At 40.8% G+C, this 17,255-nt stretch overlaps 1 protein-coding gene across 1 annotated transcript; it reads left to right on the top strand.

Moving 5' to 3' along the window:
- The first annotated feature begins 8,616 nt into the window (after window positions 1-8,616).
- On the top strand, window positions 8,617-10,161 carry LOC124054927 (histone H2A.Z). The gene is made up of 5 exons (XM_046381469.1): window positions 8,617-8,776; window positions 9,026-9,103; window positions 9,271-9,384; window positions 9,473-9,602; window positions 9,865-10,161. The coding sequence occupies exons 1-5, from the start codon at window positions 8,774-8,776 to the stop codon at window positions 9,924-9,926; spliced, it is 387 nt and encodes a 128-aa protein (XP_046237425.1). The 5' UTR covers window positions 8,617-8,773; the 3' UTR covers window positions 9,927-10,161.
- Window positions 10,162-17,255: the final 7,094 nt, after the last annotated feature.

The raw sequence follows: 17,255 nt of genomic DNA, 5'->3' as shown, positions 1-17,255 counted from the left end.
TTGGACCATCTGTCAAAGTCCTGTCGGACTAGTCAAGCAGCTGCGACCAGGACTAATGCGTGTGTGTGTGTGTGTGTGTTTGTGTTGGGTGTGTGGGGGTAACTTTCACTACATGCACTTGCAAAATCCATTAACAGTCACTGGTTAAGTCATTGTACCCACTGTATCTCTATGGGATTAAAATAAAAGCATATTACCTCCTCCAGCCATTGGGATGTTGTAAAACTGTTTGGTTTGCTGTTTTGAGCTGGACTTTATGTTGTGTTAATGGATTAGACATAATTACATAAATTAATAATTAACAAATATATATGTGTATACATTTTAATACCTTAACTGTACAGGTTCTGTCAAAAAATAATTCCAGTTAAAATTTATGCTTTTGACCCATTCTTCACCATTCCTCGTGGTCTGCAAAGCAGAGCCTGAAAAGGGATATGCCAGTGTTGTTCTACCGGCATGTGTTGAAGTTCCTGTACTCGTTTGAGGCACGTCTTAATGATATACTGTATGTCCCACTGTCCACTGCCTTTTACGAATTACAAATAGAGGACCCCAAAATGCAGACACCAACGCAAGGGATAAGGTGAACAAGGAGACTTTAATAAAAGAACTTTCTCAAAATGAAACAGGTGCAAACAAAAGGCTGCTGGGAGTCCAGGGCATATAGTCCAAACAAAGAAATAATCCAAAACCACAACTCAGGGAACACAGGAATCAAAAGCACAGGGAAGCACAATGAATTGACAAAACACACAAGGAGAACACAGGTATATCAACACAGGGGCGACTGGACAGGTGAACACAATCAAGGTGGGGCAAACGATCAGAAAAGGAGGGAAAACAAAGACAGGAAATGAAGAACTAAACCAGACACCAAGGGGGGAAATGACAAAATAAAACAGGAAACAAACTAAAGAAACTTCATCTCCTGTCACTGGCATACTAGTAGTGTGCCGCTAAGTGTGTGGTTTTGAGGTGTTCCACTTTGACCAGTGGGATGTTGCTGTTGTGTGTTTTTTTTATCACCAAATGCCATCTACCTTTGGATTGATATCATTGCAAAATATCACCTTTGCGTAGGATTTTTAAACTAGCATTTGGCACTAAAATGACTAATATCCACAAAATTTATTTATTTGTTTATTCGGTCCACTTCCAAGCCACATACACAACCAACATCCCAACACTGACAGGTGTATCACTCAGCTCTGTCATGTGTACAGTGTAGATCTTTGTGTGTAGTGTAGACCAATTTATCAGTGGGCTGGTATTATCTGACAATATTGGCCTATCACAGACATACTTTGTCAGTATCAGCGTGTATATCTAATATATGCCTGTATGAAAATTCTTTTCTTTGCATGTTTTAATGCTGAGAAAGACACTTAATATAAATTTTTTTAATTTTAATTTTCTTTATTAATCCCAAGCTGGGAAATTATTTCTCTGCATTTAACCCATCACTGATTGAAACACACACACACATGCAACATGCAGTGAAACACACAGGAGCAGTGGGCTGCATCAAGCACCCGGGGAGCATATATAGTGCCTTGCTCAAGGGCACATCAGCTGGCTAATGGGGGGTGGGGACATTATCACTCCACCACGCTCAAATTTTTCCTGCCCGTATGGTGGGGGAATCGAACCAGCGACCTTCTGATCACAAGCTGCTTCTCCAACCTCTAGGCCACGGCTGCCCCAAATTCCCATCCATCCATTTTCTATACCGCTTATCCGTCAGGGTCGCAGGGGAGCTGGAGCCCATCCCAGCTGACTACGGGCGAGAGGCGGGGTACACCCTGGACTGGTCGCCAGTCAATCGCAGGGCCAACACACAAAGACAAACAACCACACACTCTCACACTCACACCTAGGGACAATGTAGAGCAGCCAATTAACCTAATGTGCATGTTTTTGGTATTGTGGGAGGAAGCCGGAGTACCTGCCCCAAATTAGTTATGGTAATTTAGAAATGGTGTCATTATGTATGTATTTATAATAAATATATAAATAAATGAACCAATATATGGATCAGAGGCACTGTGGCCGGATCCCGTTCTGGGCCCTTTTGTGTGGAGTGTGCATGTTCTCCCTGTGCCTGCGTGGGTTTTCTGCAAGTACTCCAGCTTCCTCCCACAGTCCCAAAAACATATACATTAGGTTAACTGGCTGCTCTACATTGCCCCATAGGTGCGAGTGTCTGTCTTTGTCTGTCAGCCCTGTGATTGACTGGCGACCAGTCCAGGGTGAACCCCGCCTCTCACCTGTAGTCAGCTGGGATAGGCTCCAGCTCCCCCGCGACCCTGATGGATAAGCGGTATAGAAAATGGATGGATGGATGGATGGATCGATATCAAAATTGTTTAACTGTTTTACTTCCTAAAATCTGTATAAGAAGTGGACCCAGTCTGTTAAACTCTATACATGGGTCATTTTTAAAGAGGCATCCATGGTGCATGCAAGCCAAGAGGAAGTGGCAGCTTCACCTCCTAAAGGCAGTTATTTCTACCATCTACCTTTTTAAGTCAGCAGTGTTAGCTGCCTTGCTAAGCAGTTCAGCAGCTGATACATTAATGATAGACATTATCACACCATGAAAGCTAGCTGGAGGGAAAATGTAATGACTGCATGACCATAGTCCTACTTCTTTTTGAATGACAAAAGCTTTATTGAGCAGTTCATTCCATTCAGTGCTTTTTGTACTGTGGACTAAAATAAACATGACAGCCTTTGGAAAATCCTTGTGGTGGTTTTCCAGTGTTAGCTTTCTGTTTGATTCAATGACCAAACTTCCCCATGTGGATCATCTTGTTTTAATGCAAACACACAACAAGAGACATGAAGTAAGGAGAAGAGCTGTAACTCACACACTTTAACACACACAAGCATGATCATCCTGTCTCTGAACGCCGCACAACAGGAGCTGACGACAAAAGAAGCAGTGACATAAACTTCTGCTAATGAGTGTGAATATTCATGCTTTTCAGTGACCCACATGGCATCAGCATACACCAATCAGCAGAACTGAATGTCACCACTGGGGTTGGAATCTATATTTACTTGGATTAGAGCAAGAAATTACTTCACTACTTATGTTGTCTTGATAAAAATGCCCTCTTACCTCAGATATTATTTAACTGAACTGATGTCTTCATTAAAAAAAACTATTGTCTCTTGTTTTTGTCTTTGAGGTCTTTGCACACCAGTGACCCAGGAATCCAGCCTCCAGTTGAACAGCTCTGGAGACTTTTCCCACCATACAACAGGCAGAGTGACATCACAGTTTCTCACGCTCTTTGTCCATCTCTTCTTCCTCTGAGCGCTCCTTCTCTTCCTCTCCCATCGTCCCCAGTGGGCTTCAGAGACATTGCTGGTCCTGTCACAGACAGAGACAGTGCAGACAGACATACATTCACTAATGCTCTCTGAAAACTAAACTACAGCTAAGTGCTGTATGTGCCGTCATTAACATATTAGATTAATAACAGAATATCTTAAACTGAAGTGTACCTCCTTCACATATGTAACAGGAACATGTAAAGTGGTTGATTTAGGCCAACGTGGGAGTGTGTCTACGGCAAGACCATAACCATGGAGTCAACATTGGCTGAGACCATATCTGCCAGAAGCACCCATCCCCCAGAAAAAGGAAAAATATATTCAAAAACTAATTTCCTGTGATATAGCCTACATGGCCATTTGCAAGTCACAGAATAGAGACAGTAGCCTACTGTGTTTGACTTTGACTGCACCAGTACAACAGCAGAGGAGCAACAGCCTCTGTTGGGGTATGGTGAAACCCCTTAGAGAAGCCCAGAAACACAGCACACCACCACTACTATAACCAGTTGAAATACGGCAATTTGTTAGTTTAGTTATGATTTTGATACATTTTCTAATGATTATTATATGCATGGTGGCCTCTCACAGCATAGCATAAGTGTATATTTTTCTGGGGGGACATTTTGAACAGACATGACAGAGATCAACCCTAAAGTTTAATCCATCACCTTGAAAATCTAAGAAATGTTGCCTGTTTTCACATTCAGCTGCTCTGAGCTCAAGCTAAATCTCAGTTTAACACCATACTCCAACACTGTGGAGTATGGAGCCAGCTGTGGTCCGGGAGGTAGAGGCTGTGTCCTGAAAACTTGAAGAATCTTGTGCTTATACACATTGAGAATGGACTCGTAGACTCAATAGTAACCCAGCTCTGAGTGGCTGAGTCAAGTGATGTCAGAACCTGGTTAGCCTAGCTGCTGCCCTGCTGAGACAGAAGCACTTACGCTGTCTTAATAGAACTAAGACTCGGTCCACAGCTACTCTCGCATCTCCCTGATCATTTACTTCAGTACTGTTGTGTCCAAATGACAGTGTTAATGTTCTGATGTTTGGCAGGTGTAATTTATCATGTTCACCACCTTTTTTTTAGTGCGTTAGCATACTCACATTCGCAAATTAGTATTAAACATAGTAAGTAAAAATCTCCTAACAACTCCTCTATAGCTGCATAATTAACATGCTTATAAGTTACTCAAACAGAAATGTGTATTTGTGGTTTTCAGGGGAAGTTACCCTATGTGCTCGAACTGTTTCTGAATAGACCAGAGCAGGTCACTTGTGCACACCTTCCTGAAGTGCCGTCGTCACAGTGAAGTTGGTTTAGTATGACTGAGCCGTACAGAGACCAAACCCTGAGCTTCAGAGATGTTGTTAGGAGTGTTTTTCAAATCTTGGCAGAGTCAGGCTAGCTGTTTCCCATACTTCCAGTCTTTATGCTAAGCTATGCCAACCACACCCTGACTGCCCCTGCACGCCTAAAACACAAAGGACTGTACAAATAAAATGTATTATTATTAAGCTGTGCAAGTATATTTATCAAATTGTAGAATTATCCCTTTAATAAATAAATCCATACATATGCTGTTTGTCACTGCTTATGCTTTTCAGGGTTGCAGGGAAGCTGGAGCTTATCCCAGATAGGATATGGGTGGGCGAGAGGAGGAGTGCACTCATGACAGGTCGCCACAGAGACAAATAACCATTCACGCTCACATTCATGCCTACAGGCAGTGTAGAGTCACCGGTTGGTTTAACCTGCATGGACGGTGGGAGGAGCCAAAGCACCCAGATGTTATATATAACATAAATACAGTTACTCATAGGAGTTAAGAGGTTAAGAAGAGCACTAACCTTTTTCCTGGGTTGTGGAGTACTAAACTTAAGTTCTGTCCCTAGTAAGCTGGAGAAAATTTTAGGATGTCCAGTCATATGCAAAGTTGAACACCATCCATATAATTATGATATGAGATGCACGTGGAGTTGAAATAAAACTGGACCAAGTATTGAGCCATGTAGAACACCTTTTGTAAGATTTGTATTATTTAGACCCAAATGAAAAATTGTTATTTGTAAATAAGATTTAGGATTAGTTTCCTCAGTCCAATGCAATATTCCAGTCTATCTGACAATATTCTGTGACCCACTGTATCAAATGTAGCACTGAGGTCAAGAAGAACAATTACAGAAACAGAAACAATTTCAGAAATAGACCTCTGACTGACAGACGTAGTAGAGTCGGAGAGGTGACTGAGTGACTGAGGAGGACGGGGAGAGTGGAATGAGAGAATGGGATGGAGGTCAGGGGAGAGAGTGAGTGACTGCTGAAAGGCCAACATGCCTGGGAATGAATGGTATGAGATTAAGACCAGCCCACCACCAGCTGTGCATGTTGTCCCAGACACAAACGCACAATGTCTTATCAAGTCCCAACACACACACCCTGACTGGAGCCTGTTATACATTAACACAGCTATAAAACAGGGTGATAGGGAGACTGGAATCTCTTTGCTTTCATGACTCTTTGCCAGCCACTGTTCCTTCCAACTGGTGATGTAAATTGTTTTTTATGTCTTTTGGGATATACAGTGTTTTATACAACAAAGGAAAAGAAGAACCGATGATGTACGTGTTTTATTAATCTTTTGTTCTTATCATTCACTTCGTTTGCTAAGGATTACAAATTTGACAATTAATATTTGTACATGATACGTTTTATATTTCTCATCATTTTTCTCATTCATACCAAACATGTAAAACATGAAAATTATCTGAAGGGAAAACTGAGAAGTGTGTTGAAAAAAGGCGAAATAAGAATATTTTCCAACTAATTTTGAGCTAAACATGAACCATGCTGAAGCTATTCAAAGAGTGCACCCTCAAGCATGGACGTTACTAAAATAAAATAGCTCAAATTTCATCGAGAACTATGACATCTATCATACTTATCATTTACAGTATGTCTATAAAAATTTCAGCCAAACTCTACAATAATTAGCTTTTTCTTGCAATACACTGAGACAGGGGATTGATGAACAGACTACTGATGCAGACAACCCTTTATTTTATACACCATACACAGAAGTACTGGGACACCTGACCATCACACCAAAAGGGACTTTAATGACTTTGCATTCTAAACACACAGACAGCTTTGCAGCTCTAACAGCTTCCACTCTTCTGGGAAGGCTTTCCACAACATGTTTCTGTGGAAATTTTCCCATTCAGGCAGTAGAGCATTTGTGAGGTCACACACTGATGTTGGACCAAAAGGCCTGGCTCACAATCTCTGTTCCAGTTCATCCCAAAGGTGTTGGATGGGGTTGAGGTCAGGGCTCTGTGTGAGCCAGTCAAGTTCTTCCACACCAAACTCATCCAACCATGTCTTTATGGAGCCACTGGGGCATTGACTACTTAAAAATGTGTGGGCCAGTACAGTATGTGTCACCTGTTTCATACCAGTATTGAAAAAGTAAACTCAGATCATTTACTCACATAAAAGTAGCACTACCACTGTGCAGAATTACTCTGTTACAAGTAAAAGTCCTGCATTCAAAATGTTATTTCAGTAAAAGTACCAAAGTGTCTGCATCAAAGTATACTTAATGTACCAAAAGATACTCACTATGCATAATGGCTGATTATGAAATAATGCACATTGTAATAATGGAATATAATTATTAAAGCATTAATGTCACGCAAACAAATTTTAATTACTTGCAGGTAGCATGTAAATTTAGCTGAATCATATTTCATTTGTTGATTACATCTTAATCGGAATCTGCAAAGTAACTTATCAACTTAAGTTATCAAATAAATCTAGTGGAGTAGAAAGTACAAGATCTTCCTCTGAAATGGCATGGAGTTAAAGTATAAAGTAGCACAAAATGGAAATACTCAATATAAATACAAGTGCCTCAAAACTGTACTTCAGTAAAGTACTTGAATAGATGCACTTTATTACTTTCCATCACTCTTTCATACAGAATAACTGGATTTTCACAGATAACTTTAAATTTTCAGACATTAGTTCATCATCAGTTTAAAACTTTAACACCAATGGACCACATCTACTTCTTCACATACTATGCACACTAAGCCTTATATACTTATTTAAAACTGACAATCACATAATAGGTAAAAGATAAGATAAGATAAGATATTATATTGATCCCCAGAGGAGAAAATCAAATGCATGAGTGGAAATTCAACAACACTTGGCAGAGGATGGTTGAGGATGATTAATTAAAATTCCTCACTTAAATAATATGTTAAGCAACAATGACATTTTCTGCAGCTGAAACTTGCAATGACATGTGTCTCCATAACTTGTGGCTATGGTATAAGTATGATGTTGCTGATGTGCGCTCTGGTTTGTATTTAGAACGAAGACTTCCTGTTGATTCATTAGCATTCACTGCCCTCATGTGGTCACAATAAGAAACTACAACACAATAATAAACATACCCCTTTAACACCAGTAAAATTATTGTAGTGAAAAACGTTTATCTTGCTTATCAGTTTCAGGCCTTCGGTGAAGAGGATGGGTGGACGCATCATGACTTTGTAAAGGTATTAAAATATTCTGAGGATCTAAGTAGTATAATCAGGCAGGTATAGGGATGTGACAGCACATCAAATGGCTTTCTTTTTTTTTTTTTACAAAAAGGGTACTTGGAGAAATAAAAATGTAATGAAAAACATAATACTAAATGCTCTTTATCCATATTCGACAACGAAACTTGGCGGTCTACTCTTGTGCATAAGTTTTTGCCTTTGACTCTGGGGAGTTCCTACTTCCTTTTGTTCAGCGTTTTATATTGTAGGCCTATTTTCTTTATTAGACAGTACGTTGTGTATGAAATGGACTGCAGCTGAGGGTCCACTGTCATTTTGATAAAATCACTGGACGTTTTTTGTTTTGCTGGAGCTTATATAATGATAAACAAAAGCTCTTTTAAACAACAAATGTTGCTCATATTTTCAGTCAATTTATTAACTTGGTCTGATGACTCAACAACTTAAGTTACAGGCGTATTTTCTTGCTTTTACAGATTAAATAAAATTAGACCAGAGAAAGAAAGCTGTACTCCGAATGAATACCAACTTGTTCTTTTATAATGAAAAAGACAATAGGAGTAGAGAGGCTGAACATCCGGAACTACATTACCCGTCATTACTTTGAACCGAAATTTACCATATTTCCCGCAAAGTGGGGTATTTTCTTGTTCATTGGCTAAACTCCATGACAGGACACGTATGGCGAAATATGATTGGTTTGCGCTCTCCCTTCAGTAACCCGGATAAAGATTTGCTATATAGCAGGGACAATCGAAGGCGGGGTTGTAGTTCAAACCGACAGTCAGTATTCTGTAGAGAGAACTCGATTTTGTGCCATAACGTAGGAACTTATTTGTAGATTTCAAATATGGTAAGTATTTCATGTCGTAGCGACATGTCTGGACGGTAAACCGTATGACAGAAATTTGTTGGCACTAAACGTTTAGCACCCGCCAGTGCATTTCGGCGACTAGCTATCGTTAGCGTTAGCTGTTGTAGTAGCTTAGCAGACAAGCTAACTTGTCGTTAAGCAATAGGATGGCTACAGAATGTTGAAATGGGCGGCAAAATTGCTACGATTTGGCGACTGCAAACTCATTAAAATATTCATCTTTTCCAGGCTGGTGGTAAGGCAGGTAAAGACTCCGGGAAGACCAAGACCAAAGCTATTTCGCGCTCGCAGAGAGCAGGACTGCAGGTCTGCTTATTGATATTCATTCATTTTCTTGGCTATGCTATTACAAGCTAATGTTAACCATCGGACGTCGCAAAGGTTACTCAGGTGGTGGCCGTCTCCTACCGACAGGCCACTGAACCCTTTGTTGATCTGCTGTAATGTCCGACCGCTTTTTTTTATTGACTCAGTTCCCAGTGGGTCGTATCCACAGACACCTTAAATCCAGAACCACCAGCCACGGCAGAGTGGGAGCCACTGCAGCGGTGTACAGCGCGGCAATTCTTGAATACCTTACGGCCGAGGTAACGTGAACCTTCGTTATCTTAGACCTGCCTATGTAAATATCTTAAGTCTGGCTATGTAAACATGCTAAGTCTGGCTTTCTTTCAGGTTTTGGAGTTGGCAGGAAATGCATCAAAGGATCTTAAGGTGAAGCGTATAACCCCACGCCACTTGCAGCTGGCCATTAGGGGAGATGAAGAGCTGGATTCACTTATCAAGGCCACCATTGCCGGTGGAGGTAAGGAACAAGTCCTGCACTACACAATAATCTAAATTGCATAAGTGTATAGTCATCAATTTATTTTTCAATTAATCAACTAACTGATTATAACATATTGGAAATTAATGAGAAATGTGGGATTCATTTTACAATAATGTATGATTACTTAAACATCATTCTGTAATTGCAATCACTGCTGCTTATTTTTCTGTTAATCAGGTTATAAAGTGTCTGCTTGAATTGAACACTGTTAATGGGCTTACCTGTTTGTTTTTCCTAGGTGTGATTCCTCACATCCACAAGTCTCTGATTGGAAAGAAGGGCCAGCAGAAGACTGTATAACCTGAAGTGCTCTGCAAGTCTGCATCAAGCGGTTAAATGTGTTAGATTAGAACACCTTTTAGGAATAATTTGTATTGAGCTTGCATTTACTCACCTGGGGTATTTTTTAAAAGTGGCTTCAGAGAAGCTCTTTTTTTGTTTTTGTTTTTCAGGTGTTGCTGTTTTTGTGTTGAAACTTGCTTTTTGTGGCATTCCCATGTTGAAAGTGGTGTTTTAATAAAGCTCTTATTGGGCATTTGCTGTTTGTTTTAAGTTCTTGCATTTTCATGAGCTGGTTTCTGTTGTCATTTCTACACTCAGTATTCAGTTGATTACTCCAATGTGGATGGGATGCGTGTGTTTGCTTTTAGTGGTCTAAATCATCCCAGTTTGCTTTGTCAACTGAGGTGGATTCTTTCAGAGGACAACCACAGCTTGAATATGGAAAGAGTCATGGCATGCTTGGATCCAGCTTAAGCATGTAAACATCAGTTTCAGCATCATGTAGTTGCATGAACTGCAAAGCATGTTTTGTCAGTTTACCACTGGACTGACATGAACTGGGAAACACTGTAGTCATTTTTGGATTCTTGAATAAACACTGGACTGGTATAGTCAAAGCATCTTGCATAATGTGTATGGATGGCTTATTGCATGAAGGCAGTTTGACTGCATTCTTGGGTTCAAAATGAGTTTGGTTAAGAGTAAAAATCTGCAACTTGAGCAGTATTGGTGTCCAGGCACATTTTAAACTCTTGATTATTTAGCACTTCAATTGCATAATGAAATGTAGAACACTGTAATTCAATGAAGGTCACCAGTTCCTTTTGTGAAAGACACAAAATGGGTTGGTACAAATGAGATTTTGCACAGGTTAAGGAAATGCAGTTATGTGCTTAAATATAAAAAACAAAAAAAATTGAAAAACTTGGAAAAATATGTATTTAACTTTTAATCACTTTGAACATGTTTTAAAGCAGAACTAAAAACAGAAAATTAAGGGAATCAATCTCAAGCACCTGTGGATCTAGACAGAAAAGTAAAACCAGAACCATAACGTTAAACATCCACTAGGTGACACTATAATACCACCACAAACCTCTTACTATATGACATGCCAGCCATGGCCTCAGTTATTCTGATGTATGGAGCCCATATAATGAGAAGTCAAGGCTTGTATGTTTCGAGCATCAGATTCATGCTTGGGAAGGTCTCTGAGGATGAATGGCATCAGCAGTTATGACAAATACTGTAGACGAAATGTACTCACAGGCACTATTCTAACCTCCAAAAAGTGACATTCACATTCTCACCAAAACCATCTCCAGCTTATCGACCTGGATGGCTTTGAGTGGGGTTTTATGGTAAACTGGAAGTTGCACTTTAAATAGACGCTGATGCTTCTGTTTAAAGCTTTAAATTTAAACTTAAAGCTGAATTCATCCATTTTGCACTTTAGAAATGCTTTTTTTCCCTTTTTTTTACATCTACTTCTTTACCCAGCGATCCTTTGTGATGTCAGCAGTCAGTTACATTAAAATAGATGAGATTATAGGCACCAATTTGCGTATTTGCCCATGGGCGCTCAAATTCAATTCAGTTCAATGCAATTTATTTATATTGTGCCAAATCACAACAAAAATTGTCTCATGACACTTTTCACTTACAGCAGGTCTAGACCAAACTTTTTAATTCGATTTTTGGTACAGAGAGACCCAACAAAATGAAAACAAAATGAAGTGAAGTGTCGTCCAGACAGACACAAACCAAAAAGATCAAGTGCTTCCAATCTACATGCTAAGCTTGGATAAAGAGGTTCTGAATGCAGCTGAATGCCAATGCTGAATTGGTGGTACTCTCATCTCACTGAAGAAAGCAAATAGTAGTAAATGTATTTTCCAAAATGTTAAACTAATCCTTTGACATGACTTTTTTTCTTTATTTAAATGAAAACTTTTGTGAAGATAAATAGGACAGGAATCACAAATTCCTTGTTAACCATGTGTCAGTGCGCAGGCTGACACATGGCTGACAAAATAGAATTGATTTCCTTTCAGCCTTTGAGTAAGTGAAATCAGATGTGACACTTAAAAATAATTAAGAAAACTTTTCAGTGTGACACAGACTTGGCTCGCACTCTGCACCGGAGTTAGCCTTCCTGGCCTGTCCAAACTAATCAAACATGTAGGAGAGGCTGAGGTCCTTAACTGGACAAATGAGTCCAAACACTACCTGGGTGCTCTCCTCACTGCGCCTCATTAATGAGAAAATAATGAGAAGAATAATTAGTAAACTGATCCCACATGTGACAGAACCAAAACTCAACAGCTGAAAACACCCCCCCCCCCCCCAACCCCCACTATAAAACATAACATCTTTGTTTTTCTTGTTCAGGTGTATCTTTTAAGCCTTGGCTAAGTCTGGATAGATGTTTCCCCTGCTTCTGCTTTTTATGCTAAGCTATGCTAGCAACAGCCTGACTGCTGCTTGGTACTTAAAAAAAAAGTATTTTTTGGCCATTTTACTTTAATTCAAAGATGGACGGAGAACAGGTAATCAGAAATATAGGCAGAGGTGACACACAACAAAGAGATCAAACATATTTACTTAATTCAGAGCTGAACTAGTCCTTTAAAGATCTTAACCTTTTCACACAGATCTCTGTTCAGTATTTGCAAGTCTACACAGCTAACAGTTGTGTTTTGGAGGAAAAACTGTTGAAATTCCACAGATCAACAGGCAGCTGGGAGGAAGTTTGAGGGTGCTCAAACAAGTTAAGGGTTGAATCTTAATAAAGTTTTGTTTTTTTTTAAATTTCCCCAGATTTTCCCATTTTCTTTGCTTCTTTTGTTCTGGTTACTTCTGTATTCAAGCACCTTGGCACAGCTACAAATATGCACCTGATTTTTTTTTCACCCAACCGGTTGTGGACAAAGTATCAAGTGTCTGGATCAGGACTAGCGCAGATCAAAAGCCTCTCCAAAAGTCTAAATGGGTGTAATGAACTTCAAAATTCGGTTGGCTGATCCATAACCTTTGGAGTCTTTAACAAGCACATCTGTCTGCTGGGCTATTGATGATTTGTTTTGTAGGCCTGGTGAAAAGCGAAGTGCTAATGAGGCTTTCCCCCGAGCCTCGTGCAGGCAGGGCACCACTCAACCATTAAGTCAATTTAGAGCAGACTGAGGGGGAGCTCCATTTAATTTGGTTCTAATTAAAGTGCAGGAAGTGAAACAGCGGCGCTCACCTACTTACCTTCAGGCTGGACGGTCTCTCCGGTGCTCTCTGGAAACCATTAGCACATCTGGCCTCACTGGATGGATTTAACATGATTGGGTTTTACAGAGCTCATAACAGCATGTCATCACAAGTTAGATGAAGAATTTACCATCTGTTAAGAAGGTCGCCTCTCATTTCTGCTGTCTCTGTATACAAACGACATACTGCACTATAGAAGTATGTAAATGTATGTCTTCATACACTCCTTTAAGAGGTAAAGTTATCAATTAATTATTTCATATGGACTTTTGAGCTGTGAGAAGATTCCTGTCATTTCTGACCCAAGTATAAATTCTAACATGATAACCATAACTAATCTGTACGATAGTAATATATCATTGTTGTGTTTCGCTGCCCTCTAGTGGCTAAAAAAATCATTTATTACAGTATAGTTTTAGAGTATGTTATTTGTGTAGTTTGGCCGATCATTCGTGTCAGTAATTCGTCAGCTGCTGACCTCTGGCAGAGCAGTGATGTGGCTAAAAACAATTTCATCAGCAGTCACGATCAAACTTACCTGAAGAAGAAAACAAAGACGAACTGTAAAGTTATTACTCAAACTGATGATGATAAACATCCGTCTCAGTTTACAGACCAACTTTCTGTTTCAGCTCGACCTACTGTTCTTACTCTAGCTGTGAGCACACACTTTTCCTGTAAAATTAGGGATAATTAGCAGCATTACAGGCTTGTTTTGGGGTTTGCTCACTTTTGACCCGGCTAAGATGCTGACTAGCTTCCAACCCATTTGACCTGTGCTTCTTTTCCCTCTTTTTGATCTAGTAATGTCTTGCAGATCTCTGCAATTACTTCGGTGAGTACATTGTCATCATAACTAACAGGATTGTGAAAATAATAAATGGTCTGCCAGTAGAAGTGAACCATATCCCAGTATGGGTGCATTTTATAAAGCACTGTCCACATGCTGCTCATTGAAAGATATCTTGGTGATTTCCTGTAGGCTCTCATAAGCTTCTTGATGAGCAGCTGCTTTGTTTTTGGACTCAGCACACAAAAAGTTCCCAGCATGAAATATTCCGCAGTGAGCGGCTGTAAAAGCTTGTCAACTTAGCATCGACCACATTACAAAGCAGATAAAATGCGTGGTTTGATAACACAGTTAGAGAGAAAATGAGGCGGCTGCCGGGAGGGCTGGGAATTGAAGTGTTTTTTTTCCCACTTTTCCTTGTTCAAGTTCACACTCGGGTCCATCTGGTGGCAGGTGGTTCAGAGAAGCTGAATAGGCTGCAGTCCAGACTCTCCTGCTCGCCCATCACACATGGCTAACTTATCAGAACAGACACAATGAAAGCAGCAACGACACTCACCGCGCCTGTAATCTCTGTCAGGGATGAGACTTTGATTCACAGCCGCTTTCAGCACATTTGTCGACATTTTTTACCCCCTTTCCCCCTCCTTTCCTGTTGGGTTCTGTGGCGGCTTGCCATTGTCTGTTGGTGTGTGTGTGTGTGTGTGTGTGTATGTGTGCTCTCACACAGACGGGGTGGGCTGGCAGGGGTCACGGTTCGCCGGCCCGCCTAGATCCATCAAGAGGAACAAAGCAGGGGGAGAAGGAGCAGTGCCAAGCCCCCTGAAATCAAAGACCAGGTTTGGGATTGGGATTTGCTCCAAAAGGCTGGACCCTTTTTGGTGGTGCAGGGGGTCTCTGGGAAGCCAGAGGGAGGAGGACAAGAGGAGTTAAAAACAACAATCAAATCCACCACAGCGTCTGAGGACGGGGCAGTCTGAGAGCGCTGGTTGAAGCCTCTGCGTGCAGCATCCCTCCTCATTCCTCCCCTTTGAAGTCTGCTTGCTTTTGTCCTTTACATAACTTGATCTGATATTTGAAAGGCTAATTTGTATGCATTCTGGGAGCAGTGGGTGGAGGGAGGAAGGCACAGCCACCCAGAATTCCACAGGGGAGCTGACAGGAAGGTCAACACGATTGGCCACAGGGGGAAATGAGGGACACAATCAAGCCAAAAGCATATGATAAGTGTCTTTGAATTATTGCAGCTCTGTGCAAATTTGATGACAATGGCCAAGTGGTCAGGGGGCTGAAATCCCTTTGCAAACAGAGACCGTACATGCTTTGGTGGTCTTCATTTTGCTGTCAGCTTCCCCACTGGATGGAACAGCAATAGGCTGCGAAGGCAAATCTGAATAAGCACTTCAAAGGAGCCCTGATAGGACTGAATTACATGAGCTGGATCCTCTACATGTTGAACATTATGGACTTGAAGTAACTATTCTGTGTATTATTTAGCTTCAGACAATAAACAGATTTAATCTTGTGTAAACTTGGGCATGAATGGGATGTATTCCTTCATTTGCACAGATGAACAAAAAGTTTTTCTGATGATCTGTAATGAATAAAAATGGAAGCAGATTTTCCTCATTTCGAAAGGATTGGAAATGCACCATCACAGTTGACTGGGAAAGCTGCACTTCATCTCAGTCAGACAAAGTAGTTATTTGGAAGACAAAAAGAAGGCTGACAGTTAAAGGATTACTCACGTTACCCCAACTTTCTGGTTCATCTTTGACCTCCTGATGTTATTAATCAGTAATTGATAAGATACACACACCTTTTCTTAGTTTAGGTTTAATTTAAACAGTTGTAGTGGAACATTAGTTATGTGATAAGTTAAGTCATGGTTATGTAGTTTAGGAACTCGTACAACTCCTCACTGTCCACCATGTTTATCATCATGTCCTTTCCCTCCATAAAGCAAAGCCTCTGAGTTATTGCCTCTGCACAGCCATCACTTCTACCTGTTCCAACACCAACATGTACGATGGTGGTCCACTTTGACTGCAGCCACTGCATGCTGACCTTTCTGGTGCTACAACACTGGCATTTTGCTGCACTAGTCACACTGAGTGTTGTCCTTTTTTACAGTGTTAATGCTCCCACGCTGAGCTACATTTTACCTCCTTCATCTTGCTTCACCATTTCCCACTGACATTTATAAACAATGTGTGTTTAAGTGACAGCAGTTTTAAGAGATGTTCCTAAGTCCATGTAGTAGTAACCTTCATACAGCCATGTGTTTGACATAGTGGTGAACCTCACCATCATCCTTGCTTGTGATGGACTGAGCCTTTGGATGAAGCCCCCAGTCATGATGCTCTCAGCATTTGTGAACCTGTTTACCTGTGGGATGTTGTAAACCGACATGGTGGTGCAGTGGTTAGCACTGTTGCCTCATAGCAAGAGGGTTCCAGGTTTGAATCCCGGTCTGGGCCCTTCTATGACCTCTCCCACTGATGGATGGATGTTGCAAACTGGTGTTTTTGAGCAACATCCATCCATCAACATCCATCTGGCAAAACAACAACAAAAAAACATTTCATTTTTAGCCTTTCTTTCTAGGCAGTACATAAACAGCCTAGTGCATTTTGACGCTGTGGTGGTCTGTGCAGCAGGCTTATGTATGGAAGTACATGACTGTTGTGTTGACAGACTGAATTTTTTAAAAGTCAAGATTTAAGATGCCAAACTTCATTTTAATGAATTTTGTTTTCAATTTAATTTAGTTTTAAATTTGAACAAACAACTTCAAGGCCTTCAATATGTCAAAATTTGGCAACAACAGAACGGAGCAATTCAAGAGCGTGAGTTACTGTAGAAATTATTTTTTCCAGACTATAATTTATCAGGGTTGTACCTCCATCATGTAAGCCAGGAAGGTACACCTGCTCGTGTGTGAATGACTCTAAAGTGTAGAAGGTGTTTTTGTTGGAGCAGCATGCCTTCAGACAGCGCAGAGAGTTGAGATGAGGGAGGAAGGAGAGACTTTTCATCAACCTTGAGCTTTAATGACTTCCTCGAGGTGCTTTTTGACTGCCGTCCAGAGGCTCGGCAGGAGGGGAGCCTTCCCCCTCAGCCTTGGCCGCGTGCCAGGGTGACAATCAATGTCTCTGTGTCTCTTCTGTGGGAGATTATTTCGAAGGTCTCTCCCTTTTTATTGGAGGAAATGGTATTTGGAAGCTCAAACAGGATGTCCCGCTGACTGGCCACCACTGCCCCGCCCCCCTTCCCGAACTCCATTCTTTCCCTATACCCCC

This window comes from Scatophagus argus, chromosome 23 (genome assembly GCF_020382885.2).
Source record: "Scatophagus argus isolate fScaArg1 chromosome 23, fScaArg1.pri, whole genome shotgun sequence".
Classification (NCBI taxonomy): Eukaryota; Metazoa; Chordata; class Actinopteri; family Scatophagidae; genus Scatophagus; species Scatophagus argus.
This window is presented reverse-complemented; position numbering and strand designations above follow the sequence as displayed.

Coding starts and splice junctions, on each gene's coding strand:
- LOC124054927 (XM_046381469.1), top strand. Junction 9,385..9,472: donor TTGAATACCTTACGGCCGAG/GTAACGTGAACC, acceptor GCTTTCTTTCAG/GTTTTGGAGTTGGCAGGAAA. Junction 9,603..9,864: donor GGCCACCATTGCCGGTGGAG/GTAAGGAACAAG, acceptor TGTTTTTCCTAG/GTGTGATTCCTCACATCCAC.